The sequence below is a fragment of the Hypoxylon fragiforme genome (assembly GCF_022984875.1).
Source record: "Hypoxylon fragiforme strain CBS 206.31 chromosome Unknown GGS25scaffold_2, whole genome shotgun sequence".
NCBI classification, from domain to species: domain Eukaryota; kingdom Fungi; phylum Ascomycota; class Sordariomycetes; order Xylariales; family Hypoxylaceae; genus Hypoxylon; species Hypoxylon fragiforme.
The window spans coordinates 2534242-2554344 of NW_026054757.1; the positions used below are offsets into that span (position 1 = coordinate 2534242).

Below are 20103 nucleotides of genomic sequence, written 5' to 3' on the forward strand. Positions count from 1 at the left end.
CTACCGTTCCGTGTACTCGGTGGTATCATAAAATGTCGCAAAACGCCTTGATGCAGATTCCGGGACGCCGTAACATGAGTATGCATCGTATGTATGTATGTATGTACTGAGGAAACGAAATTGAAAAAGAATAAAGAAAAAAATATAAAAAAAAAACCACGAGTTGTACGCCGATTCCAGTATTGCATTGCGGCAACGGCTTAGGGAACCACTGCGATCCACTTATGGTCTGGGGCTAGTTTGCCCTTGGCGAAGATGGATATCGTCTTGCAAGATCAACCTCTAATCGCTGTCAAACTATGAGCGTCTGATGCGAGTGAAAATGGGCGTGAAATGGAGCCGTGTCGGCAGGGGACCTAATCGGTGACGTACCAGCAAGAGGGAGGAAGCTAGCCATCGAACCTGGGGATGTTCCTTTGCCCGTGGGAGTGGGGGTGCCACTTAGGCTGAGATTCTGCTGCGATAACGGAGATTCTGCCGGTGAGCCACCGATGGCTGGTATATACGCATTGCTGAAGTAAGGGTTAAGATGGGTTCCGAGTGAGTGGTGTATCGCGGTGGTGTTATGATACGGTTGGTCGGTTAGCTCTGGGCTGCCATTGGAACTCGAGTGAGTGCTATTGGTGCTGTGAGTTAACAAATCGTCCACGCCATCGTATCGGCCATTGCGCAAGGCTCCATCCTTTATCTGAGGGCTAGGTTGTTGGCTGGTTGGCTTTGATCCGTTGAACTACAGCGAATATAAAAGTTAGTCAAGGTCTTATGGAATTTTATGTCTCCGGGCGTAATCCGCATTTCGAGTGGAAGCCACGTTATCACGAGGTGCACGTACAAAGCAGTATTTGTTGAGGATCTCTTCGTACGAAGCCGATGCTATGCTGGCGGAAGAAGAGCCTGTCGTAGGAGCCATAGAGCTATTATTGGTAGCAGCCTGTGGAGTAGACGAAGCAACTGATGAGACAGGGTCGGTCTGAGATCCTTCAGATGTCTGAGTACCGCGGAATAAACCCTTCTTGTTAGGCTTCATGTACAGGCCATCATCTCGCTGGCTTGAGTCTCGACGAGCTTGCTTGGCGGCATTGAGAGATGCTCCGAAGTCGTACCGATTAGCGAAAGCCTGACCACTCGGAGATGATAGCCGGCCTGGCAGGTTGTCACTCGGAATATTAGACGTCGACCTAGAACTCTTAAGGCGTAATGCGGGAGGGTTTGGTTCCCCGAGAACTTCATGAAGGGGCTGATCGAAGCCAATGAAATTCGAATTGGCTCCAAAATCTTCGATTGCACCAGCAGGCATAGACCGTGGGCGCGAGGCCGTCGAGGGGTTTGCCCGGCGTGTGCTACGCGGTAGACCAGTAGCGGTGCGAGTTGAAGCCTGTGTGGGTCTCTTGCCATCTGCGGCGATTACCTTCTTGCGGAAGTCAACCCTGAAGTTTACGCCATCGTTGTTGTCCCAGTATTCACAGCCACCAACGTTATATCGAATACAGAAAAATAGTGTCTTGGTTTCGAGGTTAGCGATGTCGGACAATTTGATGCTGAATTGGAATCTGTCATGGCTGATCTCTGCCTCTCGCGGTCGAATCTCGTGGTGGTACTCAGCAGCCACCTCCGAAGTCGTCTTCCAATAGTCGAACGTGAATCTGCACACCACGGCCTTCTGAAACGCCAGATTGGCTACGGCTATTGACCCTATCAGACTTTTTTGGTCAGGAGACATCCAAACCCTCTCCAATCGTGCCGGGAGAGCCTTGCGAATCGGCGTCTCTATGGGTGGTGTGTGAACATAAAGTTCCCATTCATATGATGGCGACCTTGGAGCAGGCTTCTCAGGAGCTCCAAAGGGATACTCGGTCTCGCTCTCGTAGTTCTCTGCTGGAGATGTACCAGCGCTGACGGCGAGGGGCCTGTCCACTTGGAGGAAGTGTCGAACGTGCTCCAAATGTGAGTCGAAGTGCACAGCCTTTGAAAAGGTCGGCGTCCCTGGCATACTTGAAGGCCTCCTGTTTGCTCGTAATGCTGGGCGAACAAGCTCACCAGACTTTTTCCGCAACATCGGCGGTTTGACGAAGGGCTCATCCTGTTCAGAACCGTCTTCCGAGGTGGAAATAGACGCCTCCGCTGACTTGGACATATATATGTGAGAATCTGTATTCGATCTTGAGTGGGAGATCTTGCGGGCTCCAGTATTGAGGGCAGGCAACCCGGCGGTGAGCAATGATTGCCGTGACTCTCCAACCATGTCCTTAACTTGCGATGGCAGTAAGAGGATATCACCGGGCGTTGGTCGGACTGGTGAGGGAGCACGATGCTGTTGTAATCCACTAATAGCTTCCTTCAGCTCCTTCATATTTTCAATCTCCCTACCACGGGTCGCCAACTCAGTAACCCCTTCATCTTCACTAGACGATTCAGGCGGGGAAACTATAGCCCCTGGAGGCATAGCCTTCGCATCAGCAACCGGGGGAGGGGATTGTCGGACGGCAGGTTGATGAGAAGATCCCATGCCCTTCAAATTATCCGAAGTTCCAGGAGGGGTGATGTCAGGGGTTTGGCCACCTACGACTGAAGGTGATGTAACCGAAGGCACACTCCCAGCGGAAGCGGTTCGACGGTGCCTAGAAAGATACGAAGCGGAACGGGGTAGGGTAGGTTTCGTCGAGGTGCCGCTTGGTGAGACGAGGGAGGATCTTCGACTAACTTCGGGTGTAGAAGGAGCTGAGGTAGCGGGGGAGCGGTGGGACGGAGGTGTGTAAGGCATCCCCAAGGATTTTGGCCGCCGCTGTAGGGGCAAGAAGGTGAAGAAGGTAGCAAGGTGGACGTCCACAAGCTCAACGCTGCTGGACTTAGGGGTAGCGGGTTTGGGGCGTGGCAGACAGGGAAATATCCTCTTCCACCAAACCTCCGACCACGAATGACGTTCAGGACGAACAGCAGTAGTGGCAACAGTGGCTTGCGAGTGAGTGATAGGATACTCACAATAACCTGGGAAGGAAGATTGGTCTATTAGCATTGTCATTGTTTGACTCGGAACAAGTTTCCATGGTAAGATAAGGTTAAGACTGGTTTGTGAATATTTGCTTCTGAGCTATTTCACCCTTGAAAAGCAGATGCCCCTTCCATGGGTCCAACGAAAGCGGCAATGACGGTTTTTAACACGGCGGATTCCCAGCAAACCAAGAGACTTCAAAAAAAGGGTCCAAGGAATGTGTCATGACCCATAACAAAAGAGACATTTCAAAGCGTATGGCGTTGTCGGGGGTGACGGCATCTGGGGAACGCTGGGGAAATGACATCTCACATACCTAGCCCACCCCCCTCTTGCCTATTGGTGTTGCCTAATATAAATCTCCACGTGGTTCACGAAGAGGACAAGGAGGAGTGAAGCTATAGATGGGACTGTTGATGTTGGGCCATGTTGGGTCACGTTGGGCATGTTGGGAAGGTAGGATAGAAGCAAAGGGGGAAGTTTTGAAAGAAGAAATTCAGCTTACACGTTAGAGAATGTAGCGTTCAATGGCTCAGTTAGTGACCACAGATTGATTCTCAAGGTATTTCAAGGTATCTCGGGGTATATTGTCCAAGGCAAGAAAGGAGAAAGAGATGCAACGGCAATATTCCAGCAACAGTGCTAATCTCTTCTTCCTTCTTCTGCCGACTCAACCAAAGTCGATCGACGGATTAGGATGGGCGTTTGGAAAAGGAACCCAGAGTACCGAAGAAGCAAATCTCCAGTGAATGAGGAGGAGGGGGGATGTTTATGAAGTGTTGACAAGGCAGCGAATTCGTCGAGCCTTAGTATACGAGATAATTATCGCGATTGTACGGTGAGACACTTCAACATACAAAGGTCAGTTATTGTTGTCTATAGGGCGAGATTGGATCGTTCAAAGCGTACGATGGTAGGAGGAAAGGCCGGAACTTCTGATGATGGTTCTTTGTTAAGGTTAGTTGGCTTTGTTGCAACGAAAAAAAAATTGAGATCCAGACTGGTTGAGTTAAGCAAGAATATAATACGTACCTGGGTCTCTACCGCCTCTCCTGCTATGTGGCGTTTCGAGAGCCTTGGGTTTCAATGGGGCGACAGCAATGTGAGAGGACGATCACTGGTCGAGGCTACTGCAAATATGACGGAACCGATGCGATAGCCGGGGAGAAAAGCTGTCGATGTTAGATTTCGTGTCGGGTGCCTGTCCAAAGACCAATACCAAAAATACCGGAACCAAATCCAAGCTCAAATCCACAAAAGGGCAAAGTGAAGGCTATTATTTCTCTCTCTTGTTCGGCAAAACGAAACGCAATGAGAAAAGAATAGGGTACTGCAGATGAGGAGGCCAATCTACAATCCCAGGCCTGCCTTTGACTGTAGGAAGCGGGAAGAGTGGGAGTGGCGGTGGTGGTAGTTGGTATGTAGAGGAGGTGGAGGTGAGGGTAAAGAGGTGATGAGGGTTGAGCGTAGGACGAAAAAGTCACAAAAAAAAATCGGCCGTGACGGACGAAATGTGGGCTGGGTACTAGCTTAAGGTTTATTCCACTCTAGGTAAATCAAGCCATTGAGTGGTCAATGTTGGGACCCATGGGGTTATTGGCGAGACCGGCCGGGGGTCCTGGTATACCGTGATATACCGTGATATCCAGACCTAGTAGTACCATAGTACCATAATAGGAACAATAGAACTTGGTTTAGCGGACACGCACGGTGATTTTTATCTTTTCTTTAGCATATAAATACACTATGTAATACCAACTCACCTACCAATTTATACCTAACCACTTATGTATGTACCTATTACTACATAGGATGTACATACACTGTCATACAGTACATATAATCATCAATTGATGGGTCCCCCGCCGGTGCTACCAGTCCTGCTCTTGGAAAGAACCCCCTAACGTCCACTAGGAAGAGGCTTTGTCACCCGCTATGCGCCGCTTACCTAGGCTTGCAGCTGCTAAGCCCACCATGTCCATGGGGCGATGGACGTTGTTAGACAAGGAGCATGGGCCACTGATTGAGGGGAGCATAGACCATGATCAATTGGAGGGGGGGGGGGAGGGGCTCTCTTACTTCTGACCAATCAAAAATTCAGTTCTATGGGCGGATTCCGATGAATTGATAACACCACCATTCAAGTTCATTCAGTGCGAAAGTACTTAGCACTGTATTGATACTACAACTCATTCACGTACATGTAGGGGGGGAGGAAAAGGGAAAATAAATACGATTACACACGCCATACCATGATATACACACCCATACACCTACATATACGTGCATCTGCACTGTGTTATTCCCAGTCATTATACCTAGCAGTTTTCCGTTTCTTAAGTCGTATAGGCGGCTACATTAGGTACAGATAGAAAAGATGGAAAGGTATTAACCTGAATACACGTATATTAGTAACGATGGATGGATGGGTTTATACATCAATATCCTAGGGTAGGGATGTATTTACATTCTACTCACGCAACAAGCATCACCGGCAGTCTCAGGATAGGTAGTCCGAGATCTTGTGGGTTCTTATCAGTTGGTTCATCAAAGGTCGTTTAATGTTGTTGCTCAGGCGTATACTAATACTAGTAGTACTTACATAATACATACCTACCTACATACATGTACAAGACATCAAATTTTTCTTACGTTAGATGCATGTACTTGTCTGTTCTTACTGTTCGGGAGCCGACTTGGATGATTCGGATCTGAATGGGATATTACCTACTACAGAACTAGCATGCAGGTGCGTATGAGTGCTAAGCGTGTTCACTAGGTACCATACTACCATAGTATGCAGTTTGGCATGTAGGTAGAGCGCTAAGTGTGCTGTGTAAAGACATTATACTTACATAGTATGTAGACAGTAGAGCAGTCAAACGACGATGGGCCCACCTGCAAGAAGGCATTCCCTAGCACTGTACATATCCATACATAGAAACACTATCCGAAGTCTTGTCGTCCAGTCCAAGTTGGGAGTTGATGAATCCGGCACAGTGTCGAGATAATATCTCCTAGTATCTCTGCTACCACCTATCAAGGGCCTAGTCGCAGCAGACATGGACATGGATTATGGATTAAGAATACCTCCCTTGTACTTAGTAGATGCATTGTTACCTGGTAACGATAAATAAAGCGGATACTCGGATACGCAAGCTAGGACCATGTGGATGTCAATAGGAGATATTTCTTGCGCACAGCTTGGCAGGTGAAGTTAGTGTTCCTAGTGTTGTCGTCGCTAGTGATGCCGAAGAGGAAAGGGGTATTTATTTAGGACATTTTTTTTCATGACTACCAGAGGCGTGTATTATTATGATGACAATGACGTAGGTGGGCTGGACGGGTGGTGGGACAGGCTAAGTACATATATACAAGTACCATGTAATAATGTCAAGGTAGTACAGGTACCACATAGCAAAGTATCCATAAGAAACTTCAAAGTTCAAGTTCGTTAAAAGTTCACGATTCAAGATTGAGTTAAAGATTGAAGGACCCCACCAACCTTCAAGTTTAATGTTCAAGTCATTTTTTAACGTTCAATCAAATGTTACTACATGTATGTATATATATACATAGTACTACTAGTCTACTACTACTACTATGATAGTACTACATAGTACATACATATACACTATCTAGCATCGAGATGTAACATTGAACATCCATCCAACATTGATACAGTATCTATCTACATATCTACGGAAATTAGTAATACCTCCTACGCAGGTAGGTAGGTAGGTAGGTAGGTAGGTAGGTAGCAGGTATGTAACATCATGGTTATCTCCTTACATCTTAAACATTGGCTAAATCCAAGCCATTGTTGCGAGGATGCGATGCGAACCGAACTCGCATATGCGTAAGCACGAGCCAGCAGCTGTATCTGTATCAGTGCATGTAAGTATCAATGCATGATGGGGAGGCGTTATAGACTTGCAGCAGGATCATGCACTTGATTTATTAAATGGCAATATGTGAAATATGTGAGGAGCGAATAGAAATAACTCATCTCGTCGGCTGTATGTTCTATGATATCTTCTATGACACGAATTGTCGTCAATTTCTGGCTTGATATTACATAGTACATAGGTATGTATGTCGTGACAGACCTCGAGATAAGTTTGCTCTCCCCTTTTCTTACTAACAATGCTACGTACCTGACTACAGAGGTAGGGAGGGATCCATCCTTCACCGTGTTATCTTTATTACCATAAATAACTACATGAAATTGCCTACCTAATAGGAGATTTAATCTAGCATCTATGAAGGTATGTATCCATCTTCAAAGCTTTGAATGTCTACCATGGAACTTCCACTATTAAACCGGTATCAGACGCGGTGCCTGTCCTGAGAATTGTTTTAAGAAAAAATTGACATCTACGCCTGGCGCCATCTTGACCCACCTATCACGGTCGTCTTTCCTCTTATAGCTTATTCACCTTGCAATTTGAAGAGTCTTTAAGACAGACCGCTCGGGCAGTACCACTAATATTCATATTAACTTAAACGAGCCTCCCTAAGTCTGCCCCGCATCGACAGCCCCCTGACAGAAAAATGAAGCTCTAACCTAGTACTATATCATATTACTACATACTTAGCCTTATGAGTTCAGGTAGCTTTTTTTTTTCATATCCATATGGATGGCATTGGTTTATTACAGCATAGGTAAGCAGTACGCTTCACATAAGAAATTAGCACGGAAGGCGCCGGCTTTCAAGGGTGCGGTTAAGTCGCTAGAGCAGGCATATAACTCTCTATACACACTAATGACCGTCAGCCGTCAATGCTGTTACAGTACATAGCCGACATTGATTCCAAGAAGTTTAATAGCTAGGTATGGTATCATTTCTAAACTTCTACCTTACATCACATCTTTAATAAGAATTACGGGGAAATGGAAGAAGAGGGATTTAAACTGAAGATAGGTAAAGATAACTACCCAAAAAGGATAGAACAAACAAAAAGCAGACAAAATTATATGTATATTTTTCTAACACTTAATTTTATCCTGATGAACGCGCGCCAGCTAGATGGGCTCGAAGAGGTATCCAGGCACACACACAACATGGCTTCGGCCCAAGTGGTAGCACTACCCAATATCCGCATTATACTCCCAACCAGGCGAAAACGTCCATCAAAAGGCTGTCTAGGATTTGCAACCACGCATGCGCTATGCTGCTACTCATGCACACAAGCCGCGATCTACGGGAAAAGGGCGCTGTGGATACAGCCTTAAGAAGATTCGTTTCCCTTCCCTTCCCGTCATATTGTCCACGTTGGGAGCATGTGTGGATGGCTTCTTGGGATGACCGTTCGGGCGGCCTATCAGGCAAAGTAATCAAACATATTCGCCCCTTACACGACAGAGCCGCGCACTTTACTTCATGCAAGCAAGTACGACATACCGTGTATACATATGTATGAGTTAATACAGACATAATGTTTTACGGTATTCACAAACTTGGGTTCGCAATGACATGATGTAGGTATACCTAGGTATGTATGTATGTATGTATGTATGAGAGTGACACACTGCACTGTCACTGGCACTATCACAAAGACTCGAGTCTGTTCATTTTGATGTCCGCTTCATACATATGTAGATTATGTAAGTAGGTACATACATACTTACATATATATAAAGATTACGCGGCGTTAACGGTAAATATGTTTGTCGTTACATGGGGCACACAACCTTGCCGGCGCTTCCCTTATCTATCTCTTACACGGATCGGGTTAGAGGCAGATGAGTGTGATAGATATCTGGAAAATCCAACAGTAATGTACGAATACAGTTAAAGGTCGAACAAGGCCATACACCAAGTCAGTGTAGGATCTCCTGATTCGTTACAAGCGAGTCGTCTTGGCGTTTACCGAAGCTGCCATTAGTTTTGTTGGTCCAATGTTACCCATCCCTGTTCAGATCAGACAGGGGCTGAAAAAAGAGTCTGTCGCTTGGCCTGAGCTTTTCAATCTGAAAGCATACCTAGCTGGGCAGGCTGGGGTATGAAAGGGAGACAGGGCCTAGAAGCTGACTGGGGGGCAAGGGGGGGGTGGTCGATCTGTAAATGGCAGACTACCCAGGTAGGTATCTAAAATATAAGAGATGAAAGAAAATTTTTACTTGAGAAAGGGTCCAATTCTTTACATGTTAAAAAAAAAAAAAAAAACAAGAAACAAAAAAAATTTCAAAAACTTGGGGTCTGGAGAAGTCAATGGGGATGACGACTCTAGACCAATCCCGGAATAGGGGAGGCGAAATCCAAGCAAGCCTCCTATGTTACTCTGCTGCTTCATGGCAACGTTGAGGATGAGCGCGAACAGGAATTTTTGTTGGTGCCGTATATGTACCTGTGGCCTAGTCTGAAGGCGTCGCTCGATGGCACTTCACACACACACACCATACACACAACCTACTGGCCTTGTCTTAAGAGCAGTGTTGGTTGGTTACCATGATCCCCTCGTTCTAGATCATTACAATCTGATCTGCACGCCCAGCCTATGGTTTTAAGTCTAGATCTCGTGTTTCGACATCCTTTAAAGGCTTTAGAGGCGCTTTTATTTCTCATATGGATGCCGACCTTTCCAGACAAACTTTTTTCCAACCCTCCTTTTTTTTTTTTTTTCAGTTTGTGTGTCTCGCATCGTGTTATAGGCAAAGGGCAAGGCCGACATTCTAGAAAATATTCGGGCGTCGTTGATAGGATCCGCCGGGTTTCTTTCTGATGCACGAAATGCGCAAGTGGCCTTCTGGATATGGTACAATACACTCCTTTGGTGTATCTGTGATCAGATAAGAACTCCGACAACGGCCCTCCTTTACGTGCCCTTACCGTACATCTTTATCCTCTTCACCGATGAGACAATCTTGTTGCCTTCTGATGCCCATCCCATTTTCAGCTGCCTACTGTAGGTTAGGTACCTTATGTAGGTACCTATCCTGTCACATCGGGATCGATGTCCCGAATCCGAAATCCTTAATCCTCTCCCCCCTCCCTTATTACCAGAGCCCTCGCTCGAGGTAGAGTGAGTTCATGTTTTGGACGGACAGGACACACCCCCTTGGCTTCGTCGCGCAACAAATCACTTGATGCTCCTCACCTCTTTAGTGCTGTGATCGGCGCGTCTATTTTCCCCTTCTTATCTCAAGATGCATAAAACCTACCCTATCTCGCGTCGTTCCTATCTTCGTTTCCCGGCTCACTATCGTTTTACTAAGCTACACACTATATTTATCTGTTCCGGGAAGAGGTGTGTATTAGACGCACATGCCGTGTTCTTAAAGTAAAGTTGATTCCATACCCCGCTAAATAGCTGACACCCTCTGTCTATCTCCGTCGATGCAGACGTGGTTAGGTATTTTTTTTCTTTGCCTTGTCTCCATATTGAATCACGTATCTCCGCTTCCGTTTTCCCGCTCAGATCAAAGACAGCCGGTTTTATAAACCTAAGAATTACGTACATACGGCTTAGGGGGGGGGGAGGGGGATATGTAAGCTTCGGATATATTCGTAGGAGGATTCTCTCGCCACTGTCGTGACCAAAAGGTGCCGAGAACCGGATATAATACCACCATTTTTGGGTAGCGTATGGCAAAGACTGGCGAGTGAACTCCCAATGAAAAGCTTAGGCGGCCTGGGTAACGAGGAGATTGGGTATGAGTGTCTCAAGTCCAAAAAGAATCTTCTTATCCAATTACGACTCGATAAACCCAAAATAATGATTGGTGATATCGTATCTGTCTGTTGTTGCACGGGGTTAGTGCCCGTCTCCGTCCTGGGTTCTTGCCATTCACACCGGCTATGGGGCCTGCAATACCGGCGATCTTTTTGTACTTGCACAGTCGTGAGCACTGTGCTCTCTCTCCTTCATTCTGTCGGTCATATGGAATTGCCAAGCCCGTCGTAAGCTGAATGGTTAGAGCGTTTCCTTCCTTTTCAACAATCAACAATCGCCTTTTTTTTTGATACATGACATTAGTCACGTATTGGATTTATAGACTTAGGTAGGTAGGTGGTTAGATAAAAGCAAGATATAGGATTTGCTTGGGGGCTGTGTAAGCAGATTCTGGGCTTTTGAAGATCATCAGGTGGTTTTCTCCTTCGCGCTGCATCAAATCGTTCGACATCTTTTCCTTTGTGCCGCAGTATCAGTCGAGTCTTGCATTTCGGATGATATCACAACATCGTTTTTTGCGTCTTGAATGCTCAAACATGTTTTGGCTTACTTTCACGTAATATGCCTACGTACCTAGGTACCTACCTAATATTTATCTAGATGTATGAATGGACGAACGAGCTTGTTAGTCTTACTCCAAGGCTAGGTACATATATATATATACCTATATATATGGTGTATTTAAGGCACACCCGGGTCAGGCCGCTGATCTACGGCCGTCTATATTTCGACATGGCTAAGAGGAGGCTCAACGCTGATCAATGGTGATGTCGAATTCCACCGTGCCAGTCCTGGCGGTCGATCTCACACCTCGGTTACGGAGCCAATGAAGTTATTATATCTAATTTCTAATGTCAACTCCATGGCGATTGCTTCGTTTCATATCTTTACGAGCTAATCTCACGGTCTGCCTAGATAGCAATCTGATAACTGACTGTTCCCGCTTTTTTTGAGATCCACCAAGCAATTTGATCCCGACGAGAACGACGAGATGGCGAGACGAACTACAAGAAAGATGAAACGTTTACTATGTGGTGCACCCATACTTGAGCTCGCTTGGTACATGCCATGCTGGGCATAGTTATCTTGTAGAGTGGAATCACCAAACCCTTGTCTGCCTGTGCTACGCTATCGCCGGGAAAGGGGTAGCCCTTGAAGCTTCGCTCCAGCCTCCAGGTCATGCCTCCTTGCTTCACACCTTGCGCCCTTTAGGAGGTGGCATGATTAACCACCAATAAAGTAGGCTAAGAGCGAAGGCGTCGTTGGCGCGGATCCGGATATAACATTCTGGCACGGCTAGTGAATTGGATGCGATTTAAACGGCAAAGATAAGTTACGAGGTGTGTTTACTTTGTTGTCGTTGTCGCATCACTCAGGGGCAGGGGGCGGGGGCAAGGCAACGGCCCATGGTAAGTAGAAGAACGCTCAGTTCATCCAGGTATCTGGGCGCGAAGCGGGCTGAAACATATTCAACGTCTCTTTTGTCTGGCTTAAATGAGTAGTGATGTTCGCTCTCCCATGGATTTCATTGTTCGACTCTATTTCAAGAATATGGTAAGGCTGAGACCCCATGCAACTCATCCTCAACAATGAGGCCCGGCCATGTGACCAAATTCGTAGCTGCATGCGTAGGCGATCACCCAGGTTAGCTCGTTGAGGTGCTATATGGAGATATGTAGGTATTATCACAACAATAATTGTAGTATACTAGTAGTAGTAGACATGCATACTAGTTATGTATGAAAGGTCCCGCTAGTAAGCTGAGACTCCTGCTGAGCGACTAACTATGCGGCCAAGTATGTAGCTATAGCACCTACTTAAGTACCTATAATATCATGCAATTTCCACTTAAACCCCCCCTTCTCTCCCCAGTGGAGGAGACGACAGATCTCGGGGAATGAAACGAACTTTTTGTCTTCCCCGTGGGAATATACTATAATTCTGCATCCCCCATAAGTAGGCCCGAAGAATTATACTGGAGTTTTGGCAAGTTAGCTAAAGACGTAGAGGGTGGGAGTCCGTGGGACACTAATGTAGATGTCTGAGCGTGTATGTACGTATGTATGTACGTACTAGTTATACTTATCCATGGATGTGCTATGAATTAGTGTATGTATGTATGTTTGGAGGTGTGGTGTGTGTGTGTGCATGCATTTTCATAGGTAGGGGGATGCTACCTATTTGGTAGGTATGTCGTGCAGCAACGACGAGAAGAGAGCATGTGACTGTGGCGGCATTCGAGGGCATGTCAACGCTGACATTGTATTACGAACTATATTGGGTCACGGATATTGGCTGGATGTTGACTGGATGTTGACTGGATATAACTTCTCGTTTATCTACCAAGAAGCTAGATGAGCACTCAGATTTTGCCAGTAATGGCAAAAGCGAAAACCCCATGTCCTACGTGCATATTGGAGAATGCTGTGTCAGGTTGGACAGCATACCTTAGTGAGCTTTTAGCCTGGCCTGAGGTTATATCACCATCGCCGCCGTCGCCGCCGTAGTAACGTAAGTTCAAAGGACCATAACCTTACCTACATGTAGGTTAGTATTTATTGATTCAAAAGGGGTAGTGCTTAATTTCTATCAAAGCTCCGGTTAGCACCACGTGGGAAGTTCTCTCCCAGAGTCTCCCTCAACCTCAAAGGAAATTTTCCTCTCAAAGGAAAAATGTTGGATTTCCAAACTAGGAATGAGAATGGAATTAGGAATATTAACAAGGGCCCCAATGGCATAATTGACCAGGGTAACCTATTCATGGTATTAATGCCTGTTGTCGATCACCGGCTCTTCTTTATTATTACTAGGCACTGTGTTCTTGTCGGGGACATCGGAAAGCCGCATCCAGCCAGAGCTGAGAAGCGTACATAGTAGGATATCGTCGCTCTCGATCACGGCCCATTCCACCCATTCCACCCATTCCAAACGCTACTGAAGCTATTCTGAATTTTCAAGCTGTAATTTTGTTCCAAAGGTTAGCCTTGGTGTTTTAATTTTGGAGCTTTGATCAATCTTACGAGGGATTGTGAGGCAAAATTCGCGATGCATCGGTACCTAGTAGTAATAGGTAAAGCTCGGGGCAAAGCTCGTATATTCATTCGCATCGGCCGCTTGCCAAATATCACGCTCTTTCTCTCCATCATCTGCTTCAAACAAATGAGACAAAAACTCAGCGAACAGACATATGGCCCATAAAGCTCATGCAATACCACTGTGATGCGGCCGTTGTTGGAAAGTATCTCCTACCTTGGCATCCCGTACAATAATCCATTCATGTGAAGATGAAGATCTGAAGATCTTGAACAAGGCCTTCAGACCCGATCCTCGTCGTTTGACCCTAACCTTCGCAGGTCTGGTCAAGGCCTCACGAACATCGATCGAACTTTTAGCTGACAGATCGATCATCTAACAAAGATTCCCAGTTTTACCAAGACGCTACACCCCCCCTACCTGCCTACCTGACTCCTAGTAAACCCGCCTAAAATACGTGATGAGCCACTAACACTAAGACATCGAGCGGACCATTGTCACGCCAAACGCAACCAGTCCCGATTCAGCCTCTAGTCTCACGCAACAAACGATTCCGTGCGCTTTTCACGATACAAGTGAAAAGATTAGTTGGTTGAGACTACGTAGTTGTGTGGCATCCTTAGTATCGGTAATACCGATGACGATGCACCGAAACGGGAGGATAAAGAGCGAGAAAAGTCTCGTCACGTTTTTTGTTCGTAAATATTTTTGCATAAAATTTTCTGGCTCTCCCGAGAAACGGAACTTCATTCGATCAGGTCGAACCGTGGGCAAATACTTACACCGGTTGGGTGTCGGTCGGCCAATAAATCAGCTGTGTGCAATGACTATTGGGAAAGCCCGTCATCATGTCTGCTCAATGATGATGTCAAGCGGTTGAACTGCGCCACAACAGCCTATCGACACATCGCACGGTGTCATACTCATCCTGATTCGCTCGTGGTTTCTTGAAAAGATCCTTCTTGAGACGGCCGTTCCATGGATGGCAATAACCCCCCCGGACTCAAGCCTTCCCCTTCCCCCCTCCAAGATTGTGGTAAGATTGTGTTCCGTGATCTCCTTGGCAGATCGCGGGCGTGCAACCATGGTCCGGATACACTGCTCCGGCTTCTTCGGCTTCATCGCAATCGCGGGGGTGGGATTCTGCCCCTTGATTCGTTAGCTGCTCAGCGCCATAAGGCTTTGCTGACACTATATAAGTAAGCACCTCGCGGCTCACGACAGGTCCCTTCCGCAGAGGATCCAAGCCAGGTGACCATTTCCTTCAATATATACTTAGCTACCTGGTTTAATAGGTAAGGTGCGTGGTTTCAAGAATGGCGGTGAGCCCGAGGAGCCGGGTCAAGGTCAAGGTCAAGGACAAGGACGAAGGACACCTTAAGTCCTTCAGCCCTTCACCTTGGGTTTCCCCTTCCCGTGGACTTCCCCGGACTATTTACTCTGAACCCTGGCGACACCATACATAACCTACGTATGTATGTGTATGTATGTCTTCCTCCTCTCTGCAGTCTTTGAATTCTGCAAATAGGGAATCAGTACGTCTCTCATGCCTAAAAAGAACAGTCGATCCCCAGGAACCTAAGGCTTCGTTGCAGGTGGGTCTGGGGTAATGACACGCGTATGTTGCGGATAGGACACGCCCTCCTGCTTGCCCTGTAGCTATGGGTTGGGCCTGATCATGCAAAATACTGAAGAATGAAAATAGTTACGCAATATTGTTGCCTAGTCTTATTGGCATGCCGACGATGTACCCAATTGAAGTTTCGATATCCTTCTAGTCTTTTACTCAACAAAGTGAAATGAATAATAAATTGCCCCAGGGCTCCTGGCTCCTGGCTCCTGGCCCCTTTGGCGTGTGAGCAAGCGAGCAAAAGAGGTCCACGATATCGTGGCCTAACGGCGATGATAGTAATAACTGGGATTTAATAAGTTAGGTGCTGACAGGAAAGAGGAGCCTCTTGGACGAAGGAATGAGGAGAATGGGGAGAATTTTGAATCCCGTCGACAAATCGCAGAGGCACGACCAGTGTGGCACTAAACCTATTTGCCCTCGTTGAGAGATAAAATCCCTTCAAGCAGGCCGATTGCTCGTATTTCGCCCGCCGATACGTTGTGGTCTGATTGGGAGAGGCAATAATAATATCGTGGGCCTATATCTAGGATCCGTTACCCTGATTCGAATATCAAAAATTGTTGTCCGCTCCACCTCCGTGCTGCGGACACTCCCTCATTTCACATCGGCGCCTTGCCTTAGCCTAATGTCCCCCCAACGCACGCTGAGAGAATTTTTTTCTTCTTTATTTCACTCAGATCCGCAATGGCTTCTCTTTCTGCATTGCGGATTCGCGAAGCCGGCTAGATTTTCTGATGGTAAAGGTGGCCGTACACCATTGGCACAACTCGCCGTGGGTTTTCGTTAGGCTTGCAGAAAAGAGGGGCTCGTCTAGATTCCCGTGCGGCCCAGTCGATTTCATACTGGTACGATTTTTTTCCGATTTAATTGTCACCAGGTTATGCCGAGTGTTTACTGCTTTGCATCGGCTCGTTCAGGTAAATAAGAGAGCTGCGTTGATTCGTTAACGTGCCTGAGGAGGTAGGTGGGTGGGCGGGCAGGCAATCGTGAGAAATGTATTCGATCATTTGCCTATGCTCGAGTTCACGAGATTCCATCGTAAGTTTCAGCGACATTTCCGCTGAATATATCATGGTTGCAGCGAGGGTCATGTGTACAATAGTCAGGTCAGCAGTGTTCAGATTGTGGCTCTTCATGGGCTGGCAGTTGTAAGCAATTTACCAAGTTATAAACATCTTTGGGAGCTCTGTCACAATGTGGCAAGGTAAGTCTAGCTCATTGACTCTAAAGATATGTCCTGCCAGTCAGACCGATCTCTAGACCTTCTATATAGCAACAACCCCCTTGTTTGAGTAGGAAATCGTAATGGGGGTGGGCATATACACAATATCATGACTCGATCGGAGAGATCGGAGCGTATCTGTAAATCATGAGCCTCGCTTTTGGAACAACCAACAAGTTGAATTTACGAGTGCCAATCATAGCTTGCAACCAAGTGATGAACCTGCCAAAGAACGGCATTCAAAACTAGACTATTCTGTTGTGTGGGTGGGCTTTGTGAGGAAAGGGGAACTACATGTCTAGGTGGTTATATATATTTCTCTAGTAGTTCCCAGACTTATGTTATTAATGAGAAAGCAGTTCTTTTCATCTGTCTAGAAGTGAACCTTGCGATTGCCTCGACGCTCATATTTATCTGCTATGTTAGTAGGACTAGAAACAACAGCAACTCTTTGGCGATCCCTGTTCTGAGAATTAGAGAGATTGAAGGCCATGGGAACTATTTGGGAGACAAGTTGTAGTTCGACCTTCGTGATTTTCTTCACCTAATACCTACCTAGTATCTGATGAACCCATATCAACTACCTAACTCTGAGGCTCGTAGTTAACATGATCACCAAGTCGTTAGGCTCATGGCATATATTTGAATATATGCAGACCGAGTGTCTTAGAGTGAAAACACTTTATTCATTCAAGGAAGATAAAATTATGGTACTTCTAATGTACTGAAATGAGTAGCCAGGGAACTAACTGCCATTAGGGATATATAGTACGTGGTGTCACGGGGAACATACCTAGGCAAGCGTGTATATAATCCAGGCTGGCATGCCTTATAGCTCATACTATGTACAACTCTAGCCAGCTTTGTCGATGTATAGCAATGATGAAAAGCCCAGAGGCACGTTAGCGATGATATATGGATCCTGGCTTGATAGATAAAGGGGTTCTTACATAAAGAGGATAGCGATGCCAAAAGTAGCATAATCACTCACAAGACGAATGTCAAAAGACAAAATGGTTGGTTAGTTAGTTAGGTAGTTAATACTTAATATTTCAAGATCCATATCGGTTGCATACCTAGAAATTTCATAGATGTAGGTTTGAGATGCTATCATCACGTCCTGCTAGGGTTCAAAGCTATAAGCGGCGGTGAGGTACGAGACTGCTATGCTAGATTACACTATGCTGTGGATGGAGAAGACCGCTGACATGTGAACCCAGACATCGAAAACTACCTAGTGTGCAAATCAGCCCTTCAGGTTTGATGGACAACTAGCGTTGTAGCCTTGGGTCAGCATGTTCATATCGGTTTCTGTTTATGTCCTGTATTTGCGTGTCTGCGTCATAAATCAGGCGTTGCAAGAATTCTTTGATGGCTTCATCGGTCTCGTTTTCCCTTTGGTGAAACTCGAATGTGCCAGGACCTCTCTTACTTTCTGCTTCAGTAAAGGCGAGCACTCGTCGTAAACCCGGCCGGGCCCGTGGATCTGTGGCTAAACATCTGGCTAGGAAGTCCCTGAGTCTATTGTCAAGCATTGGGTAGTTAATCCCCCTTCCAGTAGGTAATATCTCAGTCGCTCTAGTGGCCTGGTTGCGGTACGTAGACACCTTGTCGACAGGTGGTTGCTTTTGTTTCGTTATGAGAGCCATCATTAACTAAGAGTAGGACATTAGCTTCTCGATTTATCAGAATCATACGTCTTCTATTACTTACTATTGAAATTTCTTCCAAGTTTCTGCGCACACCACCACCAAGATCCCGGCTTTCTTCAGCTGATCCTATGTCAATGAGCTTGACTGGAGGGATAAGATCATGCTCTTTGAACCCGCCTGGGTTTCCGAACATGACATTTCCGACATGAAGAGATCCGTGGAAGAGATCACCTGGCTCTTCTCCATCATCTGGAATAGTCTCTAACCGGTTCGCAGCCCCTATTTGACCTCTTATAGGGTGTGCAAGCGCCACGCATGATCTCGCCACTTTTTTGTTATTAGTATATAGGTAACTCAGTCTCAACTTGACCTCCTCGAGAAATATCGCTTTACTTACAGCAAAGAAAAATAGAGAAGAGTAGGCGGTTTGGAAGGTACGCGTTGTAAAATATCATTCGATCGATCAACCTCCCCAACGTTCCATTTTCGAGATACTCGAGTATCACAACAGGCCAGCCTGCCAATTTAGATAACTGCATGTCGCTGTCGATTCTTCGAGGATCGTCATATCGGAGAATTCTTCTAGGAGGGGAGCTTGGATTGAAAATATCCCTTAATGCCAAAGCCAGCTTCCGGAGTCGTGAAACTCTAGGCGTGGGCGCGATTTCATGAGGTAGAGGAGCAGGAGGATCATCGCGAGCGCCAATCATGGAAACAATATGTTCGGACCCACGAGTTGCCTATATTTTCATAATCGTCAGCGGGTTACAACTTTAGTCAAGGGGACTGTGGTGTGAATACTGTATATTGGATGATTTCATTTCTGAGTTCATCTTCACCACGATTGGTTAGAGCTCTCTTCAAGACTAGTCTACGAGGAGGACGCAATAAACTTTCAGTTCTACTGACAAGAACCACGCAGCCGAAGTAACCGTAGCTTATCATCCTCTCGAATTTCCATGGCCCGTTCACCCTTCCAAAATGTCTCTGCATCTCTCCCACATTCCGTCGTGCCTCCTCGGACAATCTGCTTAAGTATCTTTGGTTTCCTATCAGCACCTTCGAGCGACGGTCGGCGAAAACCCATTCCCAATAGCCTTGGGACAGATCATCACATCTTCTTCTTTGTCCGCGTGTTGCCATCAGGATAATATTATAGAATAATCTAACCTAGTTGACTCCGAAGAAGAGTAATTGGTAGCTAAGTATTTTAAGTTGTAAATTATACCTACCTAGTTATACTGATATAATTCTAATGCCCCCTGAACAGGCTTCTTTCTTCACATAAACCTGGTAGAGAGCCTAGAGCTGATAGCTATAGATGATGTGGAGAATAAAGGTCTTTACGATGTGCAAACCTGATTGTGTTCCAGGCACGGCTGAGCAAATAAGACAAAGAAGCATTACCTAGAGTATCATGAGAGTGTTTAACTCGAATCTGCCTATGCCTGTCTAGATTTCATAAATAAAGACACTAAGACTTCTAACGGTAGAGATTGTTTCGTCGTTTCGTACCTAATAGCCAAATTTCTTTCTGAACATTGCCATTATCTAACAGCCCAACAAAGCATTCTTATGAACGAACATGAAAAGAATACGAGCATCTATATCTACATATGGGAGGTATAGCTATTGTGAATGATATAGGATGGGATTTCGTCAACATGAAGGATATAATAACAGTACAGAGTAGCCTAGGTTAGGTACCTAGTGTCCCTTAATACTAAAATTGCCACTCCTGTAAAGCCCCCAAGTTCTGTTATGGCTACCTAGTGACTGACATACGGACTAGTAACACAAATACTCTACAACAATTAGAGTCCTTCTACGAGCACACACAGGATTTCAACATACACCTACATGTAATGGATGAAATACCGAGTACCTGGGTAAATGT

At 46.0% G+C, this 20103-nt stretch overlaps 2 protein-coding genes across 2 annotated transcripts; both read right to left on the reverse strand.

Moving 5' to 3' along the window:
• Window positions 1–292: 292 nt before the first annotated feature.
• GGS25DRAFT_513021 (carbohydrate-binding module family 21 protein) lies at window positions 293–2761 on the reverse strand (the record flags this gene model as incomplete). The annotated part of the gene is made up of 2 exons (XM_049262845.1): window positions 293–730; window positions 812–2761. 2 exons carry the CDS (start codon window positions 2759–2761, stop codon window positions 293–295), a joined length of 2388 nt encoding a protein of 795 aa, XP_049120264.1.
• A 15064-nt stretch (window positions 2762–17825) lies between these two features.
• Window positions 17826–19349, reverse strand: GGS25DRAFT_529299 (uncharacterized protein; the record flags this gene model as incomplete). The annotated part of the gene is made up of 4 exons (XM_049265269.1): window positions 17826–18209; window positions 18268–18533; window positions 18604–18946; window positions 19008–19349. The coding sequence occupies 4 exons, from the start codon at window positions 19347–19349 to the stop codon at window positions 17826–17828; spliced, it is 1335 nt and encodes a 444-aa protein (XP_049120265.1).
• Between the last annotated feature and the right edge of the window lie 754 nt (window positions 19350–20103).